General features: G+C 52.4%; 1 protein-coding gene across 1 annotated transcript in view; it reads left to right on the top strand.

The window, feature by feature from the left end:
- LOC132832876 (dynein axonemal heavy chain 6-like) overlaps nt 1-23,539 on the top strand; it is a 670,564-nt gene that overhangs the window by 521,071 nt on the left and 125,954 nt on the right. Inside the window, exons 67-69 of the mRNA XM_060851082.1 lie at nt 9,164-9,259; nt 15,246-15,386; nt 22,005-22,220. Coding sequence (XP_060707065.1) covers nt 9,164-9,259; nt 15,246-15,386; nt 22,005-22,220 — 453 coding nt within the window. The remainder of the gene's footprint in view (nt 1-9,163; nt 9,260-15,245; nt 15,387-22,004; nt 22,221-23,539) is intronic.

Here is a 23,539-nt window from a genome sequence, read left to right as displayed (position 1 = left end):
TACAGATCACAGGGGGATGGGACAGAGGGAGGTGTACAGAGTTACAGAGACAGATCACAGGGGGATGGGACAGAGTGAGGTGTACAGAGTTACAGATACAGATCACAGGGGGATGGGACAGAGCGAGGTGTACAGAGTTACAGATACAGATCACAGTGGGATGGGACAGAGGGAGGTGTACAGAGTTACAGATACAGATCACAGGGGGATGGGACAGAGGGAGGTGTACAGAGTTACAGATACAGATCACAGGGGGATGGGACAGAGCGAGGTGTACAGAGTTACAGACACAGATCACAGGGGGATGGGACAGAGCGAGGTGGACAGAGTTACAGAGACAGATCACAGGGGGATGGGACAGAGCGAGGTGTACAGAGTTACAGATACTGATCACAGGGGGATGGGACAGAGGGAGGTGTACAGAGTTACAGATACAGATCACAGGGGGATGGGACAGAGGGAGCTGTACAGAGTTACAGATACAGATCACAGGGGGATGGGACAGAGCGAGGTGTACAGAGTTACAGAGACAGATCACAGGGGGATGGGACACAGCGAGGTGTACAGAGTTACAGAGACAGATCACAGGGGGATGGGACAGAGGGAGGTGTACAGAGTTACAGATACATATCACAGGGTGATGGGACAGAGGGAGGTGTACAGAGTTACAGATACAGATCACAGGGGGGTGGGACAGAGGGAGGTGTACAGAGTTACAGATACAGATCACAGGGGGATTCGACAGAGCGAGGTGTACAGAGTTACAGACACAGATCACAGGGGGATGGGACAGAGCGAGGTGTACAGAGTTACAGATACAGATCACAGGGGGATGGGACAGAGCGAGGTGTACAGAGTTACAGAGACAGATCACAGGGGGATGGGACAGAGCGAGGTGTACAGAGTTACAGAGACAGATCACAGGGGGATGGGACAGAGGTAGGTGTACAGAGTTACAGATACAGATGACAGGGGGATGGGACAGAGGGCGGTGTACAGAGTTACAGATACAGATCACAGGGTGATGGGACAGAGGGAGGTGTACAGAGTTACAGATACAGATCACAGGGGGATGGGACAGAGGGAGGTGTACAGAGTTACAGATACAGATCACAGGGGGATGGGACAGAGCGAGGTGTACAGAGTTACAGAGACAGATCACAGGGGGATGGGACAGAGCGAGGTGTACAGAGTTACAGAGACAGATCACAGGGGGATGGGACAGAGCGAGGTGTACAGAGTTACAGAGACAGATCACAGGGGGATGGGACAGAGGGAGGTGTACAGAGTTACAGATACAGATCACAGGGGGATGGGACAGAACGAGGTGTACAGAGTTACAGAGACAGATCACAGGGGGATGGGACAGAGGGAGGTGTACAGAGTTACAGAGACAGATCACAGGGGGATGGGACAGAGGGAGGTGTACAGAGTTACAGATACAGATCACAGGGGGATGGGACAGAGCGAGGTGTACAGAGTTACAGATACAGATCACAGGGGGATGGGACAGAGCGAGGTGTACAGAGTTACAGATACAGATCACAGGGGGATGGGACAGAGGGAGGTGTACAGAGTTACAGAGACAGATCACAGGGGGATGGGACAGAGGGAGGTGTACAGAGTTACAGATACAGATCACAGGGGGATGGGACAGAGGGAGGTGTACAGAGTTACAGAGACAGATCACAGGGGGATGGGACAGAGGGAGGTGTACAGAGTTACAGAGACAGATCACAGGGGGATGGGACAGAGGGAGGTGTACAGAGTTACACATACAGATCACAGGGGGATGGGACAGAGGGAGGTGTACAGAGTTACAGATACAGATCACAGGGGGATGGGACAGAGCGAGGTGTACAGAGTTACAGAGACAGATCACATGGGGATGGGACAGAGCGAGGTGTACAGAGTTACAGAGACAGATCACAGGGGGATGGGACAGAGGGAGGTGTACAGAGTTACAGAGACAGATCACAGGGGGATGGGACAGAGCGAGGTGTACAGAGTTACAGATACAGATCACAGGGGGATGGGACAGAGCGAGGTGTACAGAGTTACAGAGACAGATCACGGGGGATGGGACAGAGCGAGGTGTACAGAGTTACAGAGACAGATCACAGAGGGATGGGACAGAGCGAGGTGTACAGTTTTACAGATACAGATCACAGGGGGATGGGACAGAGCGAGGTGTACAGAGTTACAGAGACAGATCACAGGGGGATGGGACAGAGGGAGGTGTACAGAGTTACAGATACAGATCACAGGGGGATGGGACAGAGCGAGGTGTACAGAGTTACAGATACAGATCACAGGGGGATGGGACAGAGCGAGGTGTACAGAGTAACAGAGACAGATCACAGGGGAATGGGACAGAGCGAGGTGTACAGAGTTACAGAGACAGATCACAGGGGGATGGGACAGAGCGAGGTGTACAGAGTTACAGAGACAGATCACAGGGTGATGCGACAGAGGGAGGTGTACAGAGTTACAGAGACAGATCACAGGGGGATGGGACAGAGGGAGGTGTACAGAGTTACAGATACAGATCACAGGGGGATGGGACAGAGCGAGGTGTACAGAGTTACAGAGACAGATCACTGGGGGATGGGACAGAGGGAGGTGTACAGAGTTACAGATGCAGATCACAGGGGGATGGGACAGAGCGAGGTGTACAGAGTTACAGAGACAGATCACAGGGGGATGGGACAGAGGGAGGTGTACAGAGTTACAGATGCAGATCACAGGGTGATGGGACAGAGGGAGGTGTACAGAGTTACAGAGACAGATCACAGGGGGATGGGACAGAGGGAGGTGTACAGAGTTACAGAGACAGATCACAGGGGGATGGGACAGAGGGAGGTGTACAGACTTACAGAGACAGATCACAGGGGGATGGGACAGAGGGAGGTGTACAGAGTTACAGAGATAGTTCACAGGGTGATGAGACAGAGCGAGGTGTACAGAGTTACAGAGACAGATCACAGGGGGATGGGACAGCGGGAGGTGTACAGAGTTACAGATACAGATCACAGGGGGATGGGACAGAGGGAGGTGTACAGAGTTACCGATACAGATCACAGGGGGATGGGACAGAGCGAGGTGTACAGAGTTACAGAGACAGATCACAGGGGGATGGGACAGAGGGAGGTGTACAGAGTTACAGAGACAGATCACAGGGGGATGGAACAGAGCGAGGTGTACAGAGTTACAGATACAGATCACAGGGGGATGGGACAGAGCGAGGTGTACAGAGTTACAGAGACAGATCAGAGGGGGATGGGACAGAGGGAGGTGTACAGAGTTACAGATACAGATCACAGGGGGATGGGACAGAGCGAGGTGTACAGAGTTAGAGATACAGATCACAGGGGGATGGGACAGAGCGAGGTGTACAGAGTTACAGAGACAGATCACAGGGGGATGGGACAGAGGGAGGTGTACAGAGTTACAGAGACAGATCACAGGGGGATGGGACAGAGGGAGGTGTACAGAGGTACAGAGACAGATCACAGGGGGATGGGACAGAGCGAGGTGTACAGAATTACAGATACAGATCACAGGGGGATGGGACAGGGGGAGGTGTACAGAGTTACAGAGACAGATCACAGGGGGATGGGACAGAGCGAGGTGTACAGAGTTACAGAGACAGATCACAGGGGGATGGGACAGAGCGAGGTGTACAGAGTTACAGAGACAGATCACAGCGGGATGGGACAGAGCGAGGTGTACAGAGTTACAGAGACAGATCACAGGGGGATGGGACAGAGGGAGGTGTACAGAGTTACAGAGACAGATCACAGGGGGATGGGACAGAGGGAGGTGTACAGAGTTACAGAGACAGATCACAGGGGGATGGGACAGAGCGAGGTGTACAGAGTTACAGAGACAGATCACAGGGGGATGGGACAGAGGGAGGTGTACAGAGTTACAGAGACAGATCACAGGGGGATGGGACAGAGCGAGGTGTACAGAGTTACAGATACAGATCACAGGGGGATGGGACAGAGCGAGGTGTACAGAGTTACAGATACAGATCACAGGGGGATGGGACAGAGCGAGGTGTACAGAGTTACAGAGACAGATCACAGGGGGATGTGACAGAGCGAGGTGTACAGAGTTACAGATACAGATCACAGGGGGATGGGACAGAGGGAGGTGTACTGAGTTACAGATACAGATCACAGGGGGATGGGACAGAGGGAGGTGTACAGAGTTACAGAGACAGATCACAGGGGGATGGGACAGAGCGAGGTGTACAGAGTTACAGATACAGATCACAGGGGGATGGGACAGAGCGATGTGTACAGAGTTACAGAGACAGATCACAGGGGGATGGGACAGAGGGAGGTGTACAGAGTTACAGAGACAGATCACAGGGGGATGGGACAGAGCGAGGTGTACAGAGTTACAGATACAGATCACAGGGGGATGGGACAGAGCGAGGTGTACAGAGTTACAGAGACAGATCACAGGGGGATGGGACAGAGCGAGGTGTACAGAGTTACAGATACAGATCACAGGGGGATGGGACAGAGGGAGGTGTACAGAGTTACAGAGACAGATCACAGGGGGATGGGACAGAGGGAGGTGTACAGAGTTTCAGATACAGATCACAGGGGGATGGGACAGAGCGAGGTGTACAGAGTTACAGAGACAGATCACAGGGGGATGGGACAGAGGGAGGTGTACAGAGTTACAGATACAGATCACAGGGGGATGGGACAGAGCGAGGTGTACAGAGTTACAGAGACAGATCACAGGGGGATGGGACAGAGCGAGGTGTACAGAGTTACAGATACAGATCACAGGGGGATGGGACAGAGCGAGGTGTACAGAGTTACAGATACAGATCACAGGGGGATGGGACAGAGGGAGGTGTACAGAGTTACACAGACAGATCACAGGGGGATGGGACAGAGGGAGGTGTACAGAGTTACAGATACAGATCACAGGGGGATGGGACAGAGCGAGGTGTACAGAGTTACAGAGACAGATCACAGGGGGATGGGACAGAGCGAGGTGTACAGAGTTACAGATACAGATCACAGGGGGATGGGACAGAGCGAGGTGTACAGAGTTACAGAGACAGATCACAGGGGGATGGGACAGAGCGAGGTGTACAGAGTTACAGATACAGATCACAGGGGGATGGGACAGAGCGAGGTGTACAGAGTTACAGATACAGATCACAGGGGGATGGGACAGAGCGAGGTGTACAGAGTTACAGAGACAGATCACAGGGTGATGGGACAGAGCGAGGTGTACAGAGTTACAGATACAGATCACAGGGGGATGGGACAGAGCGAGGTGTACAGAGTTACAGATACAGATCACAGGGGGATGGGACAGAGGGAGGTGTACAGAGTTACAGAGACAGATCACAGGGTGATGGGACAGAGTGAGGTGTACAGAGTTACAGATACAGATCACAGGGGGATGGGACAGAGCGAGGTGTACAGAGTTACAGATACAGATCACAGGGGGATGGGACACAGCGAGGTGTACAGAGTTACAGAGACAGATCACAGGGGGATGGGACAGAGCGAGGTGTACAGAGTTACAGATACAGATCACAGGGGGATGGGACAGAGCGAGGTGTACAGAGTTACAGAGACAGATCACAGGGGGATGGGACAGAGGGAGGTGTACAGTGTTACAGAGACAGATCACAGGGGGATGGGACAGAGGGAGGTATACAGAGTTACAGAGACAGATCACAGGGGGATGGGACAGAGCGAGGTGTACAGAGTTACAGAGACAGATCACAGGGGGATGGGACAGAGCGAGGTGTACAGAGTTACAGATACAGATCACAGGGGGTGGGACAGAGCGAGGTGTACAGAGTTACAGAGACAGATCGCAGGGGGATGGGACAGAGGGAGGTGTACAGAGTTACAGAGACAGATCACAGGGTGATGGGACAGAGCGAGGTGTACAGAGTTACAGATACAGATCACAGGGGGATGGGACAGAGCGAGGTGTACAGAGTTACAGATACAGATCACAGGGGGATGGGACACTGCGAGGTGTACAGAGTTACAGAGACAGATCACAGGGGGATGGGACAGAGCGAGGTGTACAGAGTTACAGAGACAGATCACAGGGGGATGGGACAGAGCGAGGTGTACAGAGTTACAGATACAGATCACAGGGGGATGGGACAGAGCGAGGTGTACAGAGTTACAGAGACAGATCACAGGGGGATGGGACAGAGGGAGGTGTACAGAGTTACAGAGACAGATCACAGGGGGATGGGACAGAGGGAGGTGTACAGAGTTACAGAGACAGATCACAGGGGGATGGGACAGAGCGAGGTGTACAGAGTTACAGAGACAGATCACAGGGGGATGGGACAGAGCGAGGTGTACAGAGTTACAGATACAGATCACAGGGGGATGGGACAGAGCGAGGTGTACAGAGTTACAGAGACAGATCACAGGGGGATGGGACAGAGGGAGGTGTACAGAGTTACAGAGACAGATCACAGGGGGATGGGACAGAGGGAGGTGTACAGAGTTACAGAGACAGATCACAGGGGGATGGGACAGAGCGAGGTGTACAGAGTTACAGAGACAGATCACAGGGGGATGGGACAGAGCGAGGTGTACAGAGTTACAGATACAGATCACAGGGGGGTGGGACAGAGCGAGGTGTACAGAGTTACAGAGACAGATCGCAGGGGGATGGGACAGAGGGAGGTGTACAGAGTTACAGAGACAGATCACAGGGGGATGGGACAGAGGGAGGTGTACAGAGTTACAGAGACAGATCACAGGGAGGTGGGACAGATGGAGGTGTACAGAGTTACAGATACAGATCACAGGGAGATGGGACAGAGGGAGGTGTACAGAGTTACAGATACAGATCACAGGGGGATGGGACATAGGGAGGTGTACAGAGTTACAGAGACAGATCACAGGGGGATGGGACAGAGGGAGGTGTACAGAGTTACAGAGACAGATCACAGGGGGATGGGACAGAGGGAGGTGTACAGAGTTACAGAGACAGATCACAGGGGGATGGGACAGAGGGAGGTGTACAGAGTTACAGATACAGATCAGAGAGGGGTGGGACAGAGGGAGGTGTACAGAGTTACAGATACAGATCACAGGGGGATGGGACAGAGCGAGGTGTACAGAGTTACAGATACAGATCACAGGGGGATGGAACAGAGCGAGGTGTACAGAGTTACAGAGACAGATCACAGGGGGATTGGACAGAGGGAGGTGTACAGAGTTACAGATACAGATCACAGGGGGATGGGACAGAGCGAGGTGTACAGGGTTACAGAGACAGATCACAGGGGGATGGGACAGAGCGAGGTGTACAGAGTTACAGAGACAGATCACAGGGGGATGGGACAGAGCGAGGTGTACAGAGTTACAGAGACAGATCAGAGGGGGATGGGACAGAGCGAGGTGTACAGAGTTACAGATACAGATCACAGGGGGATGGGACAGAGGCCCTGAATAAGTGGTATAAATGCCTGTGTAACAGACTTTCCAATGTACGTTACCGGGGGTTTTTGCAGGTTGCTTTTTTGGAATTACCTCCGGATGGGAATCTTGGAACATAATCACTGCCTGTGGTGGCTTCCTTACAGAGGCCAGCTCTGACATTTACCCCGCAGGCGGGGTGGACTCAGAGTTTGTAACTTACATTTCGGGAAAATCTCCCTTTCGTTAGCCTTCCACATGCTGGCAGTCACATGGGTGACCAATAACGGAGTTGTTGATTGACCCCAGCAATCAATCCTGAGGGAACGACAGCATGCTGACTCGGGAGGTGAGGATTAAAGCCCCCACCACATCCCCCACCACCTCCAAACCATTGGAACACCTCCCCAAATTGGCGTATTCCTCTCCACATCCCAACTGCCACAACATGTCAGATCTCACCGTATTCATATCCAGGTTCCGAAATGTCACTTTCCCGAAGAAAACTCTTGTTGGAATTGGAATGACTGAATGTGGGGAGGGAAAACTCATAGATTCTCTCCAGAGCTCGGTGGCTCAGTGGTTAGCACCGCTCCCTCACGGCACCCGGGTCCCCGGTTTGATTCCAGCCTCGGGCGACTGGCTGTGTGGAATGTTTGCACATTCTCCCCGTGTCTCCCCTAAGCTGTACAGTTGAGGCCGTGCTAAACCCCACCTAGTGCCAGGTGTGTTAGTGGGAGGGAAATGGGTCTGGGTGGGTTACTCTTCAAAGGGTCGGTGTGGACTTGTCGGGCCAAAGGGCCTGTTTCCACACTGTAGGGAATCCAATCTAATCTAAAACTCATAGATTGTCTCAGGCAGACGGTGGCTCAGTGGTTAGCCCTCCTGTGTCACAGTTCCAGAGTCCCAGGTTCGATTCCAACTTGGATAACTGTCTGTATGGAGTTTACACATTCCCCTCGTATCTGCGTGGGTTCCCTCCCACAGGTCAGGGTGAATTGGCTGTGCTAAATTGTTCTGTAGTTTCCAGGGTGTGTAAGTTAGCCATGGGAAATGGTGCGGTTACAGGGAAATGTGTGGGGTCTAGATGGGGTGCTTGTTGGTGGATTACGATGGACTGAATGGCCTCTATCTCCTCTGGGAGAAAGTGAGGTCTGGAGATCAGAGCGAGAAAGTGTAGCGCTGGAAAAGCTCAACAGCAATGATCAAGGGCTTATGCCCAAAATTGTCGATTCTCCTGCTCATCAGATGCTGCCTGACCTGCTGTGCTTTTCCAGCACCACACTCTCGACTCTATCTCCACTGTGGACAATCTGTGGGAGCTGGAACTGTTACCAAAAGATCACGTTTGGAATAGATCAGATTAATAATAAAGACAGAAAGTGTTGGAGAGGTTCAGCAGGTCACTCAATGGGGATGCCTTGGTGTTTTGAGACCAAGGGGACGATTCTCCAATTCTGAAGGGGAGTGTTTGGGCTTGGATTCTCGACAGCTCGCTGAGATTCTCCAGCACCTCCTGTGTGTTTGTTTCTGATTTCCACAGCAGCTCGCTGCCTTGTGTTGGGCAGGTGAACCCCTGCTGCTGTATGAAAGTTGAAAGAGACAGCGAATCCTGGGAAATTTGAGTATAGGTGCGGTAAACTGGAATAGGAGAGAATGTGGAGATTGGTGCTGGACGTTCTAACCGGAATGTGTGTGTGTGTGTGTGTGCATGGATTTGACAGGCTGTGGAACCAAAGGAGCAACATGTTCAGGAAGCCCAGGAGGCCCTGGAGATCGCCAAGGAGAACCTGAGAAAGAAGCATGAGAGTCTGAGGCTGGTAGGAAACTCTGAGCTTCATTTCAAACTCCCTTCCTTCCACAGGCCCCAGACCCACTGGCGGAAGGTGAATTATTAGGCCTGACAGAGAATCTGATACCAACTCCATCTTTGTACAGCACCAACACAAGGTACTCCCACTCACACACATTCACAAGGAACAGACTGTGACATCCCTGGGATGCCACAAAGGCAATGCAAGGAAAACACCGACAAGATTACACATTTTTGACCTTCCACTGGAACAAATAAATAAAACTGAACATAAGGAAATGTAAAATAACCAGGAGTTGACACATTAATCAAACAATAAAGGTGCAGGAGAACATGCAACCCGATCTGTCTGAGCATTTCCTGTCAGATATACAACAGGAAAGGGATTGATTTGAGAGACCCCGAGACAAAGCCAAACCTTTGCTTCCACTGTGATGGGGGATCAATACCCCCCACCGTTCACTGTGATAGAGGATCAATACTCCCCACCTTTCACTGTGATAGAGGATCAATACTCCCCACCTTTCACTGTGATAGAGGATCAATACCCCCCACCTTTCACTGTGATAGAGGATCAATACACCCCACCTTTCACTGTGATAGAGGATCAATACTCCCCACCTTTCACTGTGATAGAGGATCAATACTCCCCACCTTTCACTGTGATAGAGGATCAATACCCCCCACCTTTCACTGTGATAGAGGATCAATACCCCCCACCTTTCACTGTGATAGAGGATCAATACCCCCCACCTTTCACTGTGATAGAGGATCAATACTCCCCACCTTTCACTGTGATAGAGGATCAATACTCCCCACCTTTCACTGTGATAGAGGATCAATACTCCCCACCTTTCACTGTGATAGAGGATAAATACCCCCCCACCTTTCACTGTGATAGAGGATCAATACCCCCCACCTTTCACTGTGATGGGGGATCAATACCCCTCACCTTTCACTGTGATAGAGGATCAATACCCCCCACCTTTCACTGTGATAGAGGATCAATACTCCCCACCTTTCACTGTGATAGAGGATCAATACCCCCCACCTTTCACTGTGATAGAGAATCAATACCCTCCACCTTTCACTGTGATGGGGGATCAATACCCCCCACCTTTCACTGTGATGGGGGATCAATACCCCCCACCTTTCACTGTGATGGGGGATCAATACCCCCCACCTTTCACTGTGATGGGGGATCAATACCCCCCACCTTTCACTGTGATAGAGGATCAATACCCCCCCACCTTTCACTGTGATAGAGGATCAATACCCCCCACCTTTCTCTGTGATGGGGGATCAATACCCCCCACCTTTCACTGTGATAGAGGATCAATACCCCCCACCGTTCACTGTGATAGAGGATCAATACTCCCCACCTTTCACTGTGATAGAGGATCAATACCCCCCACCTTTCTCTGTGATGGGGGATCAATACCCCCCACCTTTCACTGTGATAGAGGATCAATACCCCCCACCGTTCACTGTGATAGAGGATCAATACTCCCCACCTTTCACTGTGATAGAGGATCAATACCCCCCACCTTTCACTGTGATGGGGGATCAATACACCCCACCTTTCACTGTGATAGAGGATCAATACCCTCCACCTTTCACTGTGATAGAGGATCAATACCCCCCACCTTTCACTGTGATAGAGGATCAATACCCCCCACCTTTCACTGTGATAGAGGATCAATACACCCCCACCTTTCACTGTGATAGAGGATCAATACCCCCCCACCTTTCACTGTGATAGAGGATCAATACCCCCCCACCTTTCACTGTGATAGAGGATCAATACCCCCCACCTTTCACTGTGATAGAGGATCAATACACCCCACCTTTCACTGTGATGGGGGATCAATATCCCCCACCTTTCACTGTGATGGGGGATCAATACCCCCCACCTTTCACTGTGATAGAGGATCAATACCCCCCACCTTTCACTGTGATGGGGGATCAATACCCCCCACCTTTCACTGTGATAGAGGATCAATACCCCCCACCTTTCACTGTGATAGAGGATCAATACCCCCCACCTTTCACTGTGATAGAGGATCAATACACCCCCACCTTTCACTGTGATAGAGGATCAATACCCCCCCACCTTTCACTGTGATGGGGGATCAATATCCCCCACCTTTCACTGTGATGGGGGATCAATACCCCCCACCTTTCACTGTGATAGAGGATCAATACCCCCCACCTTTCACTGTGATGGGGGATCAATACCCCCCACCTTTCACTGTGATGGGGGATCAATACCCCCCCACCTTTCACTGTGATGGGGGATCAATACCCTCCAGTCTCCTCCATTAATTGTTCTTCCTGCTTGTGTTTCCCAGATTCCCTCGTCACTGGTCAGCCTGACAAAAGGGTAACAGGTTGGTTCTGGCCCTCGCTACACACCAGTGGCTTTTTATTTGTTGGTTCTTTTCCAGTGACATCCTCCAATTGAATTGGCATTTCTGTGAACAGAAACATTTCCCGAAGTGAACCATCTCCCTCGTTCAGAACTGAGTACATCACCTAATGACCAGAATCGGTCCAGGAGGAAGCCATTTGGCATATCCTGCTTCTCCCACATTCTGTCTGACCGTTGCTAATCTAATTTGTCTTCCTATCTCTTTCCCTCCAACTCATAATCCTCTTGTCAATCGGAAATCTGTTCACCTCAGCCTTGGATATATTCCATAAACCAGTGCGCACTGTTGTTTGCGAAAGAGAATTCCCAGACTGTGGAAAGAAGCAATTTCTCCTCATCTCTGCCTGAAATGGGAGAGCTCTCCTTTTCAATGTTTTTGAAATGAGGGACATTGTTTTTCATTTCACATCAGGGTAAGCGCAAGAAAACTCGATTTCAAATAATCCTAGGAATTTCTCTCTCAGAGGCTAAAGGATGCGGATTGGTGAACAAGTCTGGCCTGATTTTGAAATGGTGCCCCCAGAGTGAGAAACTGGAAATTGTAAACCCCCTGAATTCAAAAAAACAATACACTGTTTGAACGTCCACCTTCTGTTTGGAGAGCGTTGGGACCCATTCCCCTGACAACAGTGACCGGGACAACACCAGAGACTGCTGATACTAAGGACATGATTCCTCGCTAGTTACAATTGTCTGATTGAACAAATCAACCTGGATTTGTGTTGTCCATGGATTGGGATGACCTAGCTGACCTTGCAGTAAGTCATTCTGAAAGGAGGCAGTACTTTATCCCAGGAGGATTTGAGGACAGAAGGGAAGAAGACTTTCTTCAGTTGCCTGGAATGCTGCAGGCCGGAGCCTGGCGTGTAGCCCAGCATTCCTTCCCTCGGCAAGGTTCGACTTGCCACACCAGACAGATTCCAGGGAGGAGAGATTGAGGACCCTGGGATTGTATTCCCTGGGTTTTAGTCTGGTCACTTTCCCAGGTTATCACCGCTCCAACAATACAATAATGAGGCTCTTGCTTTTGACCAGACTCACTGCACCTTCCTTTGTGCTGGAGACCTCACTGATGGTGAAAACGCTGCTCACCTGGCAACCCTGCGGAGAGAGAGGGAAGGAGACAGAAAACATCAGCCAGTTAGCACAACCTCTGAGTTTGGGAACATGTCCGAGTCCACCAATGGTGAAGAGGTGGAGGACATTTCGAAACGCTTTCATGCTTCAGTTGTTGGTGGAAGGGGAATCACAGTTTAACAAATTGGCCAGAGCTGTCTGAGCAAAGGCTGATAAAGGGGAAGTGATAGAGGAAGGAGGGGGAAGCAGTAAGCACAGTGGGAATGTCATTGGGTTGAGTAATCCAGAGGGACAGGCTCATCCTTCCCTGGAGTCAGGAGTTCAAATCCCACAATGGCGGCTGATGGAATTTCAATCGGTGGAACTAAATCTGGAACTGGACGGTGGTCTCGGTGATGGTAACCATTGGTAACCCATCTGGAGGGATATGGGAATGGAGCGTGTCAGCCCTGCCCAGTCTGGCCTACGTGTGACTCCAGGCCCAGGCTCTCTGAATACAGTCAGTCAGTTCAGGTGGTAACTTGGAATCAGCAATAGATGTTGTGCTAGCCAGCATCCTCTGAACAAGTACACCTTTAAAAGTGTCGTTAGATTTTCCGAAGGTGTTGGAGAAGGAACCACATCAAAGATTATTGCCCAAGATCGTGGGAATGTGTTGGTGTGGACACAGGATTGGCTAACACCCAGAGGACAGAGGATTGAGATGAACAAATCCTGTTTCGGTTGGAAAATGTTAATAGTGGATCAGTCCTAGGCCTCAATTACTTCCTGTCAGTGTTCGTGAGTTGCAGTGTAAGGTATCGAAGGGATTTGGGGATAGTGCTGAAATCTGGGGTTAAGGTTGATCATCCAGAGACCGCTGGAGGGCAAAATGGCCTCCTCCTGTTACAATGTCCTCATGTCCCCATGTCTGAATGTGAGGCGAATCCAATCTGAAGTTTAATTCCAACACAGCCTCCTCGATCGTATGGAAGTCTTAGCTTACAACAGCATCTCGTCTTCGGAAAATATCAGACATTCAGCCATTGCTATGCAGTATAGTGCAACTGCTGAGTGAATCCGTTCAGATTGTTCAGAGACATGTTTTAAACTGTGGTCCTTCAGTACAGATTCTCCCACAAGGAGACCATGCTCTCAGTATCCAACCTGCCAAACATCCTGCTGGGTTGTCAATGGCTCCCTACATTACCCTGAACCCCAATGTATATTGGGTCAACCTGCTCAATCTTTCTTCATAAGAGAACCCGTCCATCCCAGGAATCAACCCCGCCAGCCTTCTCTACACTGTATTGCTCAAAAATATACTTTATTCATAAAAATTGTATATTTCCAAATGTTTCAAATGTTGACTGCTAGAGCAGGTGCATCAGAGTTCAATCTATCTCCATCCAGGGGATCCCAGTCTGACAGTGATAGCATTAATATTCCCATATACATTCCAGATCAGTCATATAGGCCACACGCAATACATCTCAAATACATCTCTCCGGACCAGCTGGGATTCCAGCCCTAACCTCCTAGCTCCTCGGTCGGGATTTGTTTTTAATTTCAAAAATATACTTTACACACAGAAGTCTCTTTATATACACGACATCGCCACTAAAGTAGTCTGATTCAGTACAGTAACATATAAGGAAACAAACAAACTAATCCCAAATCCCAGTCCCAATCCCAATCCCAGTCTCAGTCCCAATCGCAGTCACAACTCTATTCCCAGTCCCAATCCTGATCCCAATGCCAAACCCAGTCCCAATCCCAATCCCGGCTCCAATCTCAGCCCCAATCCCGATCTCAATCCTAGCCTTACTCTTTGTCCCAATCCCAATCCCAGGCCCAATCCCAAACTCACTCCCAGCCCCAAGTCCAACCACAATCTCAGTCCAAGCCCCAATCCCAATTCCTCCATCCCGACTCCAAACCCAATCCCAACCCCCACCCCAGTTCCCCGAATCCCCCCCCCTCGATCCCCATCCAAATCCCAGCCCCAATCCCAGTCCTAACCCCAGCCCCAATCCCAAACTCACTCCCCGCTCCAATTCCCCCTTCCCAACTCCAATCCCAATCCCAACCCCCACCCCAGTTCCCTCAATCCCCGCCTCAATCCCCATCCAAATCCTAGCCACAACCCCAATCCTAGCCTCAATCCCATCCCAATCTCAATCTCGCCCCAATCCCAGTCCCATTCCTAATCTCAGCTCCAATCCCAGTTGCAACCCTAATCCCAATCCCAGTCCCATTCCCAATCTCAGCCCCAATCCTAACCCCGACCCCAATTCCAATCTCAATCTCAGTCCCAATCCCAATCCCAGTCACATCCTGCTGTACAAACCAGGTCTTTCTGGTGCCCCTTGGGCTCCCGGCTCCGGCAGGACTCAGTCTCCCGGTCTGTGTCCATGTCGGTGTTTGTGTCTGGTCGATGGTGTGGGCTGGCTGGGCTTTGGGAATTGTAATGTCTCCGTGTTTCCCACCTGCCTGTCTCCTGTAGATCGAGGATCACCAGCATTCCCTGCAGCAGATTTTCAATGAGACCGTGCGGGAGAAGGAGGAAATGGCCAATCGCAAGCTGCTGACTGTGACCAGGCTCTCGAGGGCATCCGTCCTGATTACTGCTCTCAGCAACGAAAAGGTCACAACACTCAATCTGACCCAGCGAAGCAAGGAACTGAGAGACAGAGAGGGAGAGACAGGCTGGTACAGACAGGGGGAGACGGGCTGGTACAGACAGGGGGGAGAGACTGGTACAGACAGGGAGAGATGGGCTGGTACAGACAGGGGGAGAGACTGGTACAGACAGGGAGAGAGAGAGAGACTGGTACAGACAGGGAGAGAGACTGGTACAGACAGGGGGAGAGACTGGTACAGACAGGGGGAGAGAGAGAGACTGGTACAGACAGGGAGAGAGACTGGTACAGACAGGGGGGAGAGACTGGTACAAACAGGGAGAGACAGGCTGGTACAGACAGTGAGAGACAGGCTGGTACAGACAGGGGGAGAGAGACTGGAACAGACAGGGGGGGAGAGAGACTGGAACAGACAAGGGGGGAGAGACTGGTACAGACAGGGAGAGAGAGAGACTGGAACAGACAGGGGGGGAGAGGCTGGTACAGACAGGGAGAGAGAGAGACTGGAACAGACAGGGGGGGAGAGGCTGGTACAGACAGGGAGAGAGAGAGACTGGAACAGACAGGGGGGGAGAGGCTGGTACAGACAGGGAGAGAGAGACTGGTACAGACAGGGAGAGAGAGACTGGTACAGACAGGGGGAGAGACTGGTACAGACAGGGAGAGAGAGAGACTGGTACAGACAAGGGGGAGAGAGACTGGTACAGACAGGGAGAGAGAGACTGGTACAGACAGGGAGAGAGAGAGACTGGTACAGACAGGGAGAGAGAGGCTGATACAGATAGGGAGAGTGAGGCTGGTACAGACAGGTAGAGACTGGCTGTTACAGACAGTGGGGAAGAGACTGGTACAGTCAGGGGAAAGACTGGTACAGACAGGGAGAGAGAGACTGACAGACAGAGGGGAGAGAGACTGGTACAGACAGAGGGGAGAGAGGCTGGTACAGACAGGGAGAGAGAGAGACTGGTACAGACAGGGAGAGAGAGGCTGGTACACCCAGGGAGAGACAGGCTGGTACAGACAGGGAGAGAGAGGCTGGTACACCCAGGGAGAGACAGGCTGGTACAGACAGGGAGAGAGAGAGACTGGTACAGACAGGGGGGAAGAGACTGGTACAGTCAGGGAGAGAGACTGGTACAGACAGGGAGAGAGAGAGACTGGTACAGACAGGGAGAGAGAGACTGACAGGGAGAGAGAGAGACTGGTACAGACAGGGAGAGAGAGACTGGTACAGACAGGGGGAGAGAGACTGGTACAGACAGGGGGAGAGAGACTGGTACAGACAGGGGGAGACGGGCTGGTACAGACAGGGAGAGAGAGACTGGTACAGACAGGGGGGAGAGACTGGTACAGACAGGGAGGGAGAGACTGGTACAGACAGGGAGAGAGAGAGAGACTGGTACAGACAGGGGGAGAGAGACTGGTACAGACAGGGAGAGACAGGGACTGGTACAGACAGGGAGGGAGAGACTGGTACAGACAGGGAGAGAGAGGCTGGTACAGACAGGGAGAGAGAGAGACTGGTACAGACAAGGAGAGAGAGACTGGTACAGACAGGGGAGAGAGACTGGTACAGACAGGGGGAGACGGGCTGGTACAGACAGGGAGAGAGAGACTGGTACAGACAGGGGGGAGAGACTGGTACAGACAGGGAGGGAGAGACTGGTACAGACAGGGAGAGAGAGAGAGACTGGTACAGACAGGGGGAGAGAGACTGGTACAGACAGGGAGAGAGAGTGTGGTACAGACAGGGAGAGAGAGACTGGTACAGACAGGGAGAGAGACTGGTACAGACAGGGGGGAGAGACTGGTACAGACAGGGGGAGAGACTGGTACAGACAGGGAGAGTGAGGCTGGTACAGACAGGGAGAGACAGGCTGTTGCAGACAGGGGGGAAGAGACTGGTACAGTCAGGGAGAGAGACTGGTACAGACAGGGAGAGACAGAGACTGGTACAGACAGGGAGAGAGAGTGTCGTACAGACAGGGAGAGAGAGACTGGTACAGACAGGGGGAAGAGACTGATACAGACAGGGAGAGAGAGGCTGGTACAGACAGGGGGAGACGGGCTGGTACAGACAGGGAGAGAGAGACTGGTACAGACAGGGAGAGAGAGACTGGTACAGACAGGGGGGAGAGACTGGTACAGACAGGGAGAGAGAGGCTGGTACAGACAGGGGGAGACGGGCTGGTACAGACAGGGAGAGAGAGACTGGTACAGACAGGGAGAGAGAGACTGGTACAGACAGGGGGAAGAGACTGATACAGACAGGGAGAGAGAGGCTGGTACAGACAGGGGGAGACGGGCTGGTACAGACAGGGAGAGAGAGACTGGTACAGACAGGGAGAGAGAGACTGGTACAGACAGGGGGGAGAGACTGGTACAGACAGAGAGAGAGACTGGTACAGACAGGGGGAGACGGGCTGGTACAGACAGGGAGAGAGAGACTGGTACAGACAGGGAGAGAGAGGCTGGTACAGACAGGGAGAGACAGGCTGGTACAGACAGGGGGGAAGAGACTGGTACAGACAGGGAGAGAGAGACTGGTACAGACAGGGAGAGAGAGAGACTGGTACAGACAGGGAGAGAGAGACTGGTACAGACAGAGGGGAGAGACTGATACAGACAGGGAGAGGGAGAGACTGGTACAGACAGGGGGGAGAGAGACTGGTACAGACAGGGAGAGAGAGACTGGTACAGACAGGGAGAGAGACTGGTACAGACAGGGGGAGTGAGTGGTACAGACAGGGAGGGAGAGAGAGTGGTACAGACAGAGAGAGACTGGTACAGACAGGGAGAGAGACTGGTACAGACAGGGAGAGAGAGAGACTGGTACAGACTGGGAGAGAGAGACTGGCACAGACAGGGAGAGAGAGACTGGTACACACAGGGAGAGAGACTGGTACAGACAAGGGAGGAGAGAGGCTGGTACAGACAGGGAGAGAGAGAGACTGGTACAGACGGGGGGAGAGAGGCTGGTACAGACAGGGAGAGAGGCTGGTACAGACAGGGGGAGGGAGAGGGACTGGTACAGACAGGGGGAGGGAGAGAGAGTGACTGATAGAGAGAGTGAGAGAGACTGGTGCAGTGGGGGTTTGCGAATGAGAGAGAGAGACACACAGTCTGGTATAGAGAGGGGGAGAGAGACTGGTACAGACAGGGAGAGAGAGAGACTGGAACAGACAGGGGGGGAGAGGCTGGTACAGACAGGGAGAGAGAGAGACTGGAACAGACAGGGGGGGAGAGGCTGGTACAGACAGGGAGAGAGAGACTGGTACAGACAGGGAGAGAGAGACTGGTACAGACAGGGGGAGAGACTGGTACAGACAGGGAGAGAGAGAGACTGGTACAGACAAGGGGGAGAGAGACTGGTACAGACAGGGAGAGAGAGACTGGTACAGACAGGGAGAGAGAGAGACTGGTACAGACAGGGAGAGAGAGGCTGATACAGATAGGGAGAGTGAGGCTGGTACAGACAGGTAGAGACTGGCTGTTACAGACAGTGGGGAAGAGACTGGTACAGTCAGGGGAAAGACTGGTACAGACAGGGAGAGAGAGACTGACAGACAGAGGGGAGAGAGACTGGTACAGACAGAGGGGAGAGAGGCTGGTACAGACAGGGAGAGAGAGAGACTGGTACAGACAGGGAGAGAGAGGCTGGTACACCCAGGGAGAGACAGGCTGGTACAGACAGGGAGAGAGAGGCTGGTACACCCAGGGAGAGACAGGCTGGTACAGACAGGGAGAGAGAGAGACTGGTACAGACAGGGGGGAAGAGACTGGTACAGTCAGGGAGAGAGACTGGTACAGACAGGGAGAGAGAGAGACTGGTACAGACAGGGAGAGAGAGACTGACAGGGAGAGAGAGAGACTGGTACAGACAGGGAGAGAGAGACTGGTACAGACAGGGGGAGAGAGACTGGTACAGACAGGGGGAGAGAGACTGGTACAGACAGGGGGAGACGGGCTGGTACAGACAGGGAGAGAGAGACTGGTACAGACAGGGGGGAGAGACTGGTACAGACAGGGAGGGAGAGACTGGTACAGACAGGGAGAGAGAGAGAGACTGGTACAGACAGGGGGAGAGAGACTGGTACAGACAGGGAGAGACAGGGACTGGTACAGACAGGGAGGGAGAGACTGGTACAGACAGGGAGAGAGAGGCTGGTACAGACAGGGAGAGAGAGAGACTGGTACAGACAAGGAGAGAGAGACTGGTACAGACAGGGGAGAGAGACTGGTACAGACAGGGGGAGACGGGCTGGTACAGACAGGGAGAGAGAGACTGGTACAGACAGGGGGGAGAGACTGGTACAGACAGGGAGGGAGAGACTGGTACAGACAGGGAGAGAGAGAGAGACTGGTACAGACAGGGGGAGAGAGACTGGTACAGACAGGGAGAGAGAGTGTGGTACAGACAGGGAGAGAGAGACTGGTACAGACAGGGAGAGAGACTGGTACAGACAGGGGGGAGAGACTGGTACAGACAGGGGGAGAGACTGGTACAGACAGGGAGAGTGAGGCTGGTACAGACAGGGAGAGACAGGCTGTTGCAGACAGGGGGGAAGAGACTGGTACAGTCAGGGAGAGAGACTGGTACAGACAGGGAGAGACAGAGACTGGTACAGACAGGGAGAGAGAGTGTCGTACAGACAGGGAGAGAGAGACTGGTACAGACAGGGGGAAGAGACTGATACAGACAGGGAGAGAGAGGCTGGTACAGACAGGGGGAGACGGGCTGGTACAGACAGGGAGAGAGAGACTGGTACAGACAGGGAGAGAGAGACTGGTACAGACAGGGGGGAGAGACTGGTACAGACAGGGAGAGAGAGGCTGGTACAGACAGGGGGAGACGGGCTGGTACAGACAGGGAGAGAGAGACTGGTACAGACAGGGAGAGAGAGACTGGTACAGACAGGGGGAAGAGACTGATACAGACAGGGAGAGAGAGGCTGGTACAGACAGGGGGAGACGGGCTGGTACAGACAGGGAGAGAGAGACTGGTACAGACAGGGAGAGAGAGACTGGTACAGACAGGGGGGAGAGACTGGTACAGACAGAGAGAGAGACTGGTACAGACAGGGGGAGACGGGCTGGTACAGACAGGGAGAGAGAGACTGGTACAGACAGGGAGAGAGAGGCTGGTACAGACAGGGAGAGACAGGCTGGTACAGACAGGGGGGAAGAGACTGGTACAGACAGGGAGAGAGAGACTGGTACAGACAGGGAGAGAGAGAGACTGGTACAGACAGGGAGAGAGAGACTGGTACAGACAGAGGGGAGAGACTGATACAGACAGGGAGAGGGAGAGACTGGTACAGACAGGGGGGAGAGAGACTGGTACAGACAGGGAGAGAGAGACTGGTACAGACAGGGAGAGAGACTGGTACAGACAGGGGGAGTGAGTGGTACAGACAGGGAGGGAGAGAGAGTGGTACAGACAGAGAGAGACTGGTACAGACAGGGAGAGAGACTGGTACAGACAGGGAGAGAGAGAGACTGGTACAGACTGGGAGAGAGAGACTGGCACAGACAGGGAGAGAGAGACTGGTACACACAGGGAGAGAGACTGGTACAGACAAGGGAGGAGAGAGGCTGGTACAGACAGGGAGAGAGAGAGACTGGTACAGACGGGGGGAGAGAGGCTGGTACAGACAGGGAGAGAGGCTGGTACAGACAGGGGGAGGGAGAGGGACTGGTACAGACAGGGGGAGGGAGAGAGAGTGACTGATAGAGAGAGTGAGAGAGACTGGTGCAGTGGGGGTTTGCGAATGAGAGAGAGAGACACACAGTCTGGTATAGAGAGGGGGAGAGAGACTGGTACAGAGAGAGAGACAGACTGGTGCGGGGGGGTGAGGGAGAAAGAGAGAGAGAGAGAGAGACAGAGACAGAGACTGGTATAGAGAGAGGGAGAGGGAGAGACTGGCACAGAGAGAGAGAGAGAATGAGACTGGTACAGAGAGAGAGACAGACTGGTGCAGAGGGGATGTGAGGGAGAGAGAGAGAGAATGAGGCTGGTACAGAAAGACAGAAGTGAGACAGATTTATACAGAGAGAGAGAGAGAGAGAGACAGAGATACACACATAGACTGGTACAGAGAGAGAGAGAGAGTGAGACAGAGACTGAGGCCAGTACAGATAGGAGGGAGAGTGGAATATAGGAATTAGGAACGAGAGTGGGCAACTGAGGCCTTTGAGCCCACTCTGCTGTTTCACATGATCATGGTTAATCTTATCCTGATTTCAACCCCACTTTCTTCCTGCTCCCCCTATCCCTCTATCCTGCTGTTCATCAGAAACAGATTGAATGGTTTCTGGATTCTGCCGCCAGTGCACTCTGGGGCAGTGAGCTCCACAGATTCCCAACCCGCGGAGAGAAGTGGGTTCTCTTCATCTCAGTTTGAACCGACCTCCTCTCACTCTATATCTATGACCTCTTGTTCTAGACTGTCCCCCAACAGGGGAGGGGGAGGTGGGGTGGGGGGAACCTGTTCACCATCCTCCTGATAGATCCCCTTTAGTGTTTTATATCCCTCCGTCATTCTCCGGAACTCCAGTAACTCCCTGCGATTCTCTGACTGTTTGTGGGGACAATCAGGATTAATCAGATCTTGTCCTTACAGGACCGTTGGAAGGAATGCCTTGAGGCGTTAGACCGCTACTATCAGGGAATTGTGGGAGACACCCTTCTCTCTGCTGCAAGCATCACCTACTATGGTCCATTCACTGCAGACTACCGGAAGAACCTGATGGAGGAATGGAAAACATTCCTGACTGTGAATCAAATCCCAATGTCACCGGACTATTCCCTCATCCCAGCAACGACAGAAAAAAATGAGGTAAACACAAGCAAGAGCAGCCGAAAGGAACCAGTTCCATGAGGAGGCATGTTTGACGCACCCTTGTGGGCCGAAGGGCCTGTTGCTGTGCTGTCCCATGGTGGAAACACCGTCTCAGCCCAACATCAGAGCAGTCAATGAGTGAGCACCTGGGGGAGATAATCAGGAACAACAGCAGGGAGATTCCGAAACTGTGGAACAGTGGGGGCTATCGGGAGAGTTGGGATTCGGTGGGAAATATTGGGAGAGAGTATAAGAGGTGAGAGAACAGTCAAAGACACAGTGGTATCCCGGTTTACAGTTGACTCAGTTAACGTACAGTTATTTACAAATTATATCAATGACTAGGATGAGGAAAGTGAATGTATTATCGCTCAGTTTGCAACAACTCAAAAACACAACGGCAAGTGCTAAGGGTGACCCAGAGTCTGCAGAGGGACATAGACAGGGTAAGGGTGACTCAGAGTCTGCAGTGGGACATAGACACGGTAAGGATGACCCAGAGTCTGCAGTGGGACATAGACAGGGTAAGGGTGACCCAGAGTCTGCAGAGGGACATAGACAGGGTAAGGGTGACCCAGAGTCTGCAGTGGGACATAGACAGAGTAAGGGTGACCCAGAGTCTACAGTGGGACATAGACAGGGTAAGGGTGACCCAGAGTCTGCAGAGGGACATAGACAGGGTAAGGGTGACCCAGAGTCTACAGAGGGACATAGACAGGGTAAGGGTGACCCAGAGTCTGCAGAGGGACATAGACAGGGTAAGGGTGACCCAGAGTCTGCAGTGGGACATAGACAGGGTAAGGGTGACCCAGAGTCTGCAGTGGGACATAGACAGGGTAAGGGTGACCCAGAGTCTGCAGTGGGACATAGACACGGTAAGGGTGACCCAGAGTCTGCAGTGGGACATAGACAGGGTAAGGGTGACCCAGAGTCTGCAGTGGGACATAGACAGGGTAAGGGTGACCCAGAGTCTGCAGTGGGACATAGACACGGTAAGGGTAACCCAGAGTCTGCAGTGGGACATAGACAGGGTAAGGGTGACCTAGAGTCTGCAGTGGGACATAGACAGGGTAAGGGTGACCCAGAGTCTGCAGTGGGACATAGACAGGGTAAGGGTGACCCAGAGTCTACAGAGGGACATAGACAGGGTAAGGGTGACCCAGAGTCTACAGAGAGACATAGACAGGGTAAGGGTGACCCAGAGTCTGCAGTGGGACATAGACAGGGTAAGGGTGACCCAGAGTCTACAGAGAGACATAGACAGGGTAAGGGTGACCCAGAGTTTACAGAGAGACATAGACAGGGTAAGGGTGACC

This window comes from Hemiscyllium ocellatum, chromosome 3 (assembly GCF_020745735.1).
Source record: "Hemiscyllium ocellatum isolate sHemOce1 chromosome 3, sHemOce1.pat.X.cur, whole genome shotgun sequence".
Classification (NCBI taxonomy): domain Eukaryota; kingdom Metazoa; phylum Chordata; class Chondrichthyes; order Orectolobiformes; family Hemiscylliidae; genus Hemiscyllium; species Hemiscyllium ocellatum.
The sequence above is the reverse complement of the archived record's forward strand: the minus strand, read 5'-3'. Positions and strand labels throughout refer to the sequence as shown.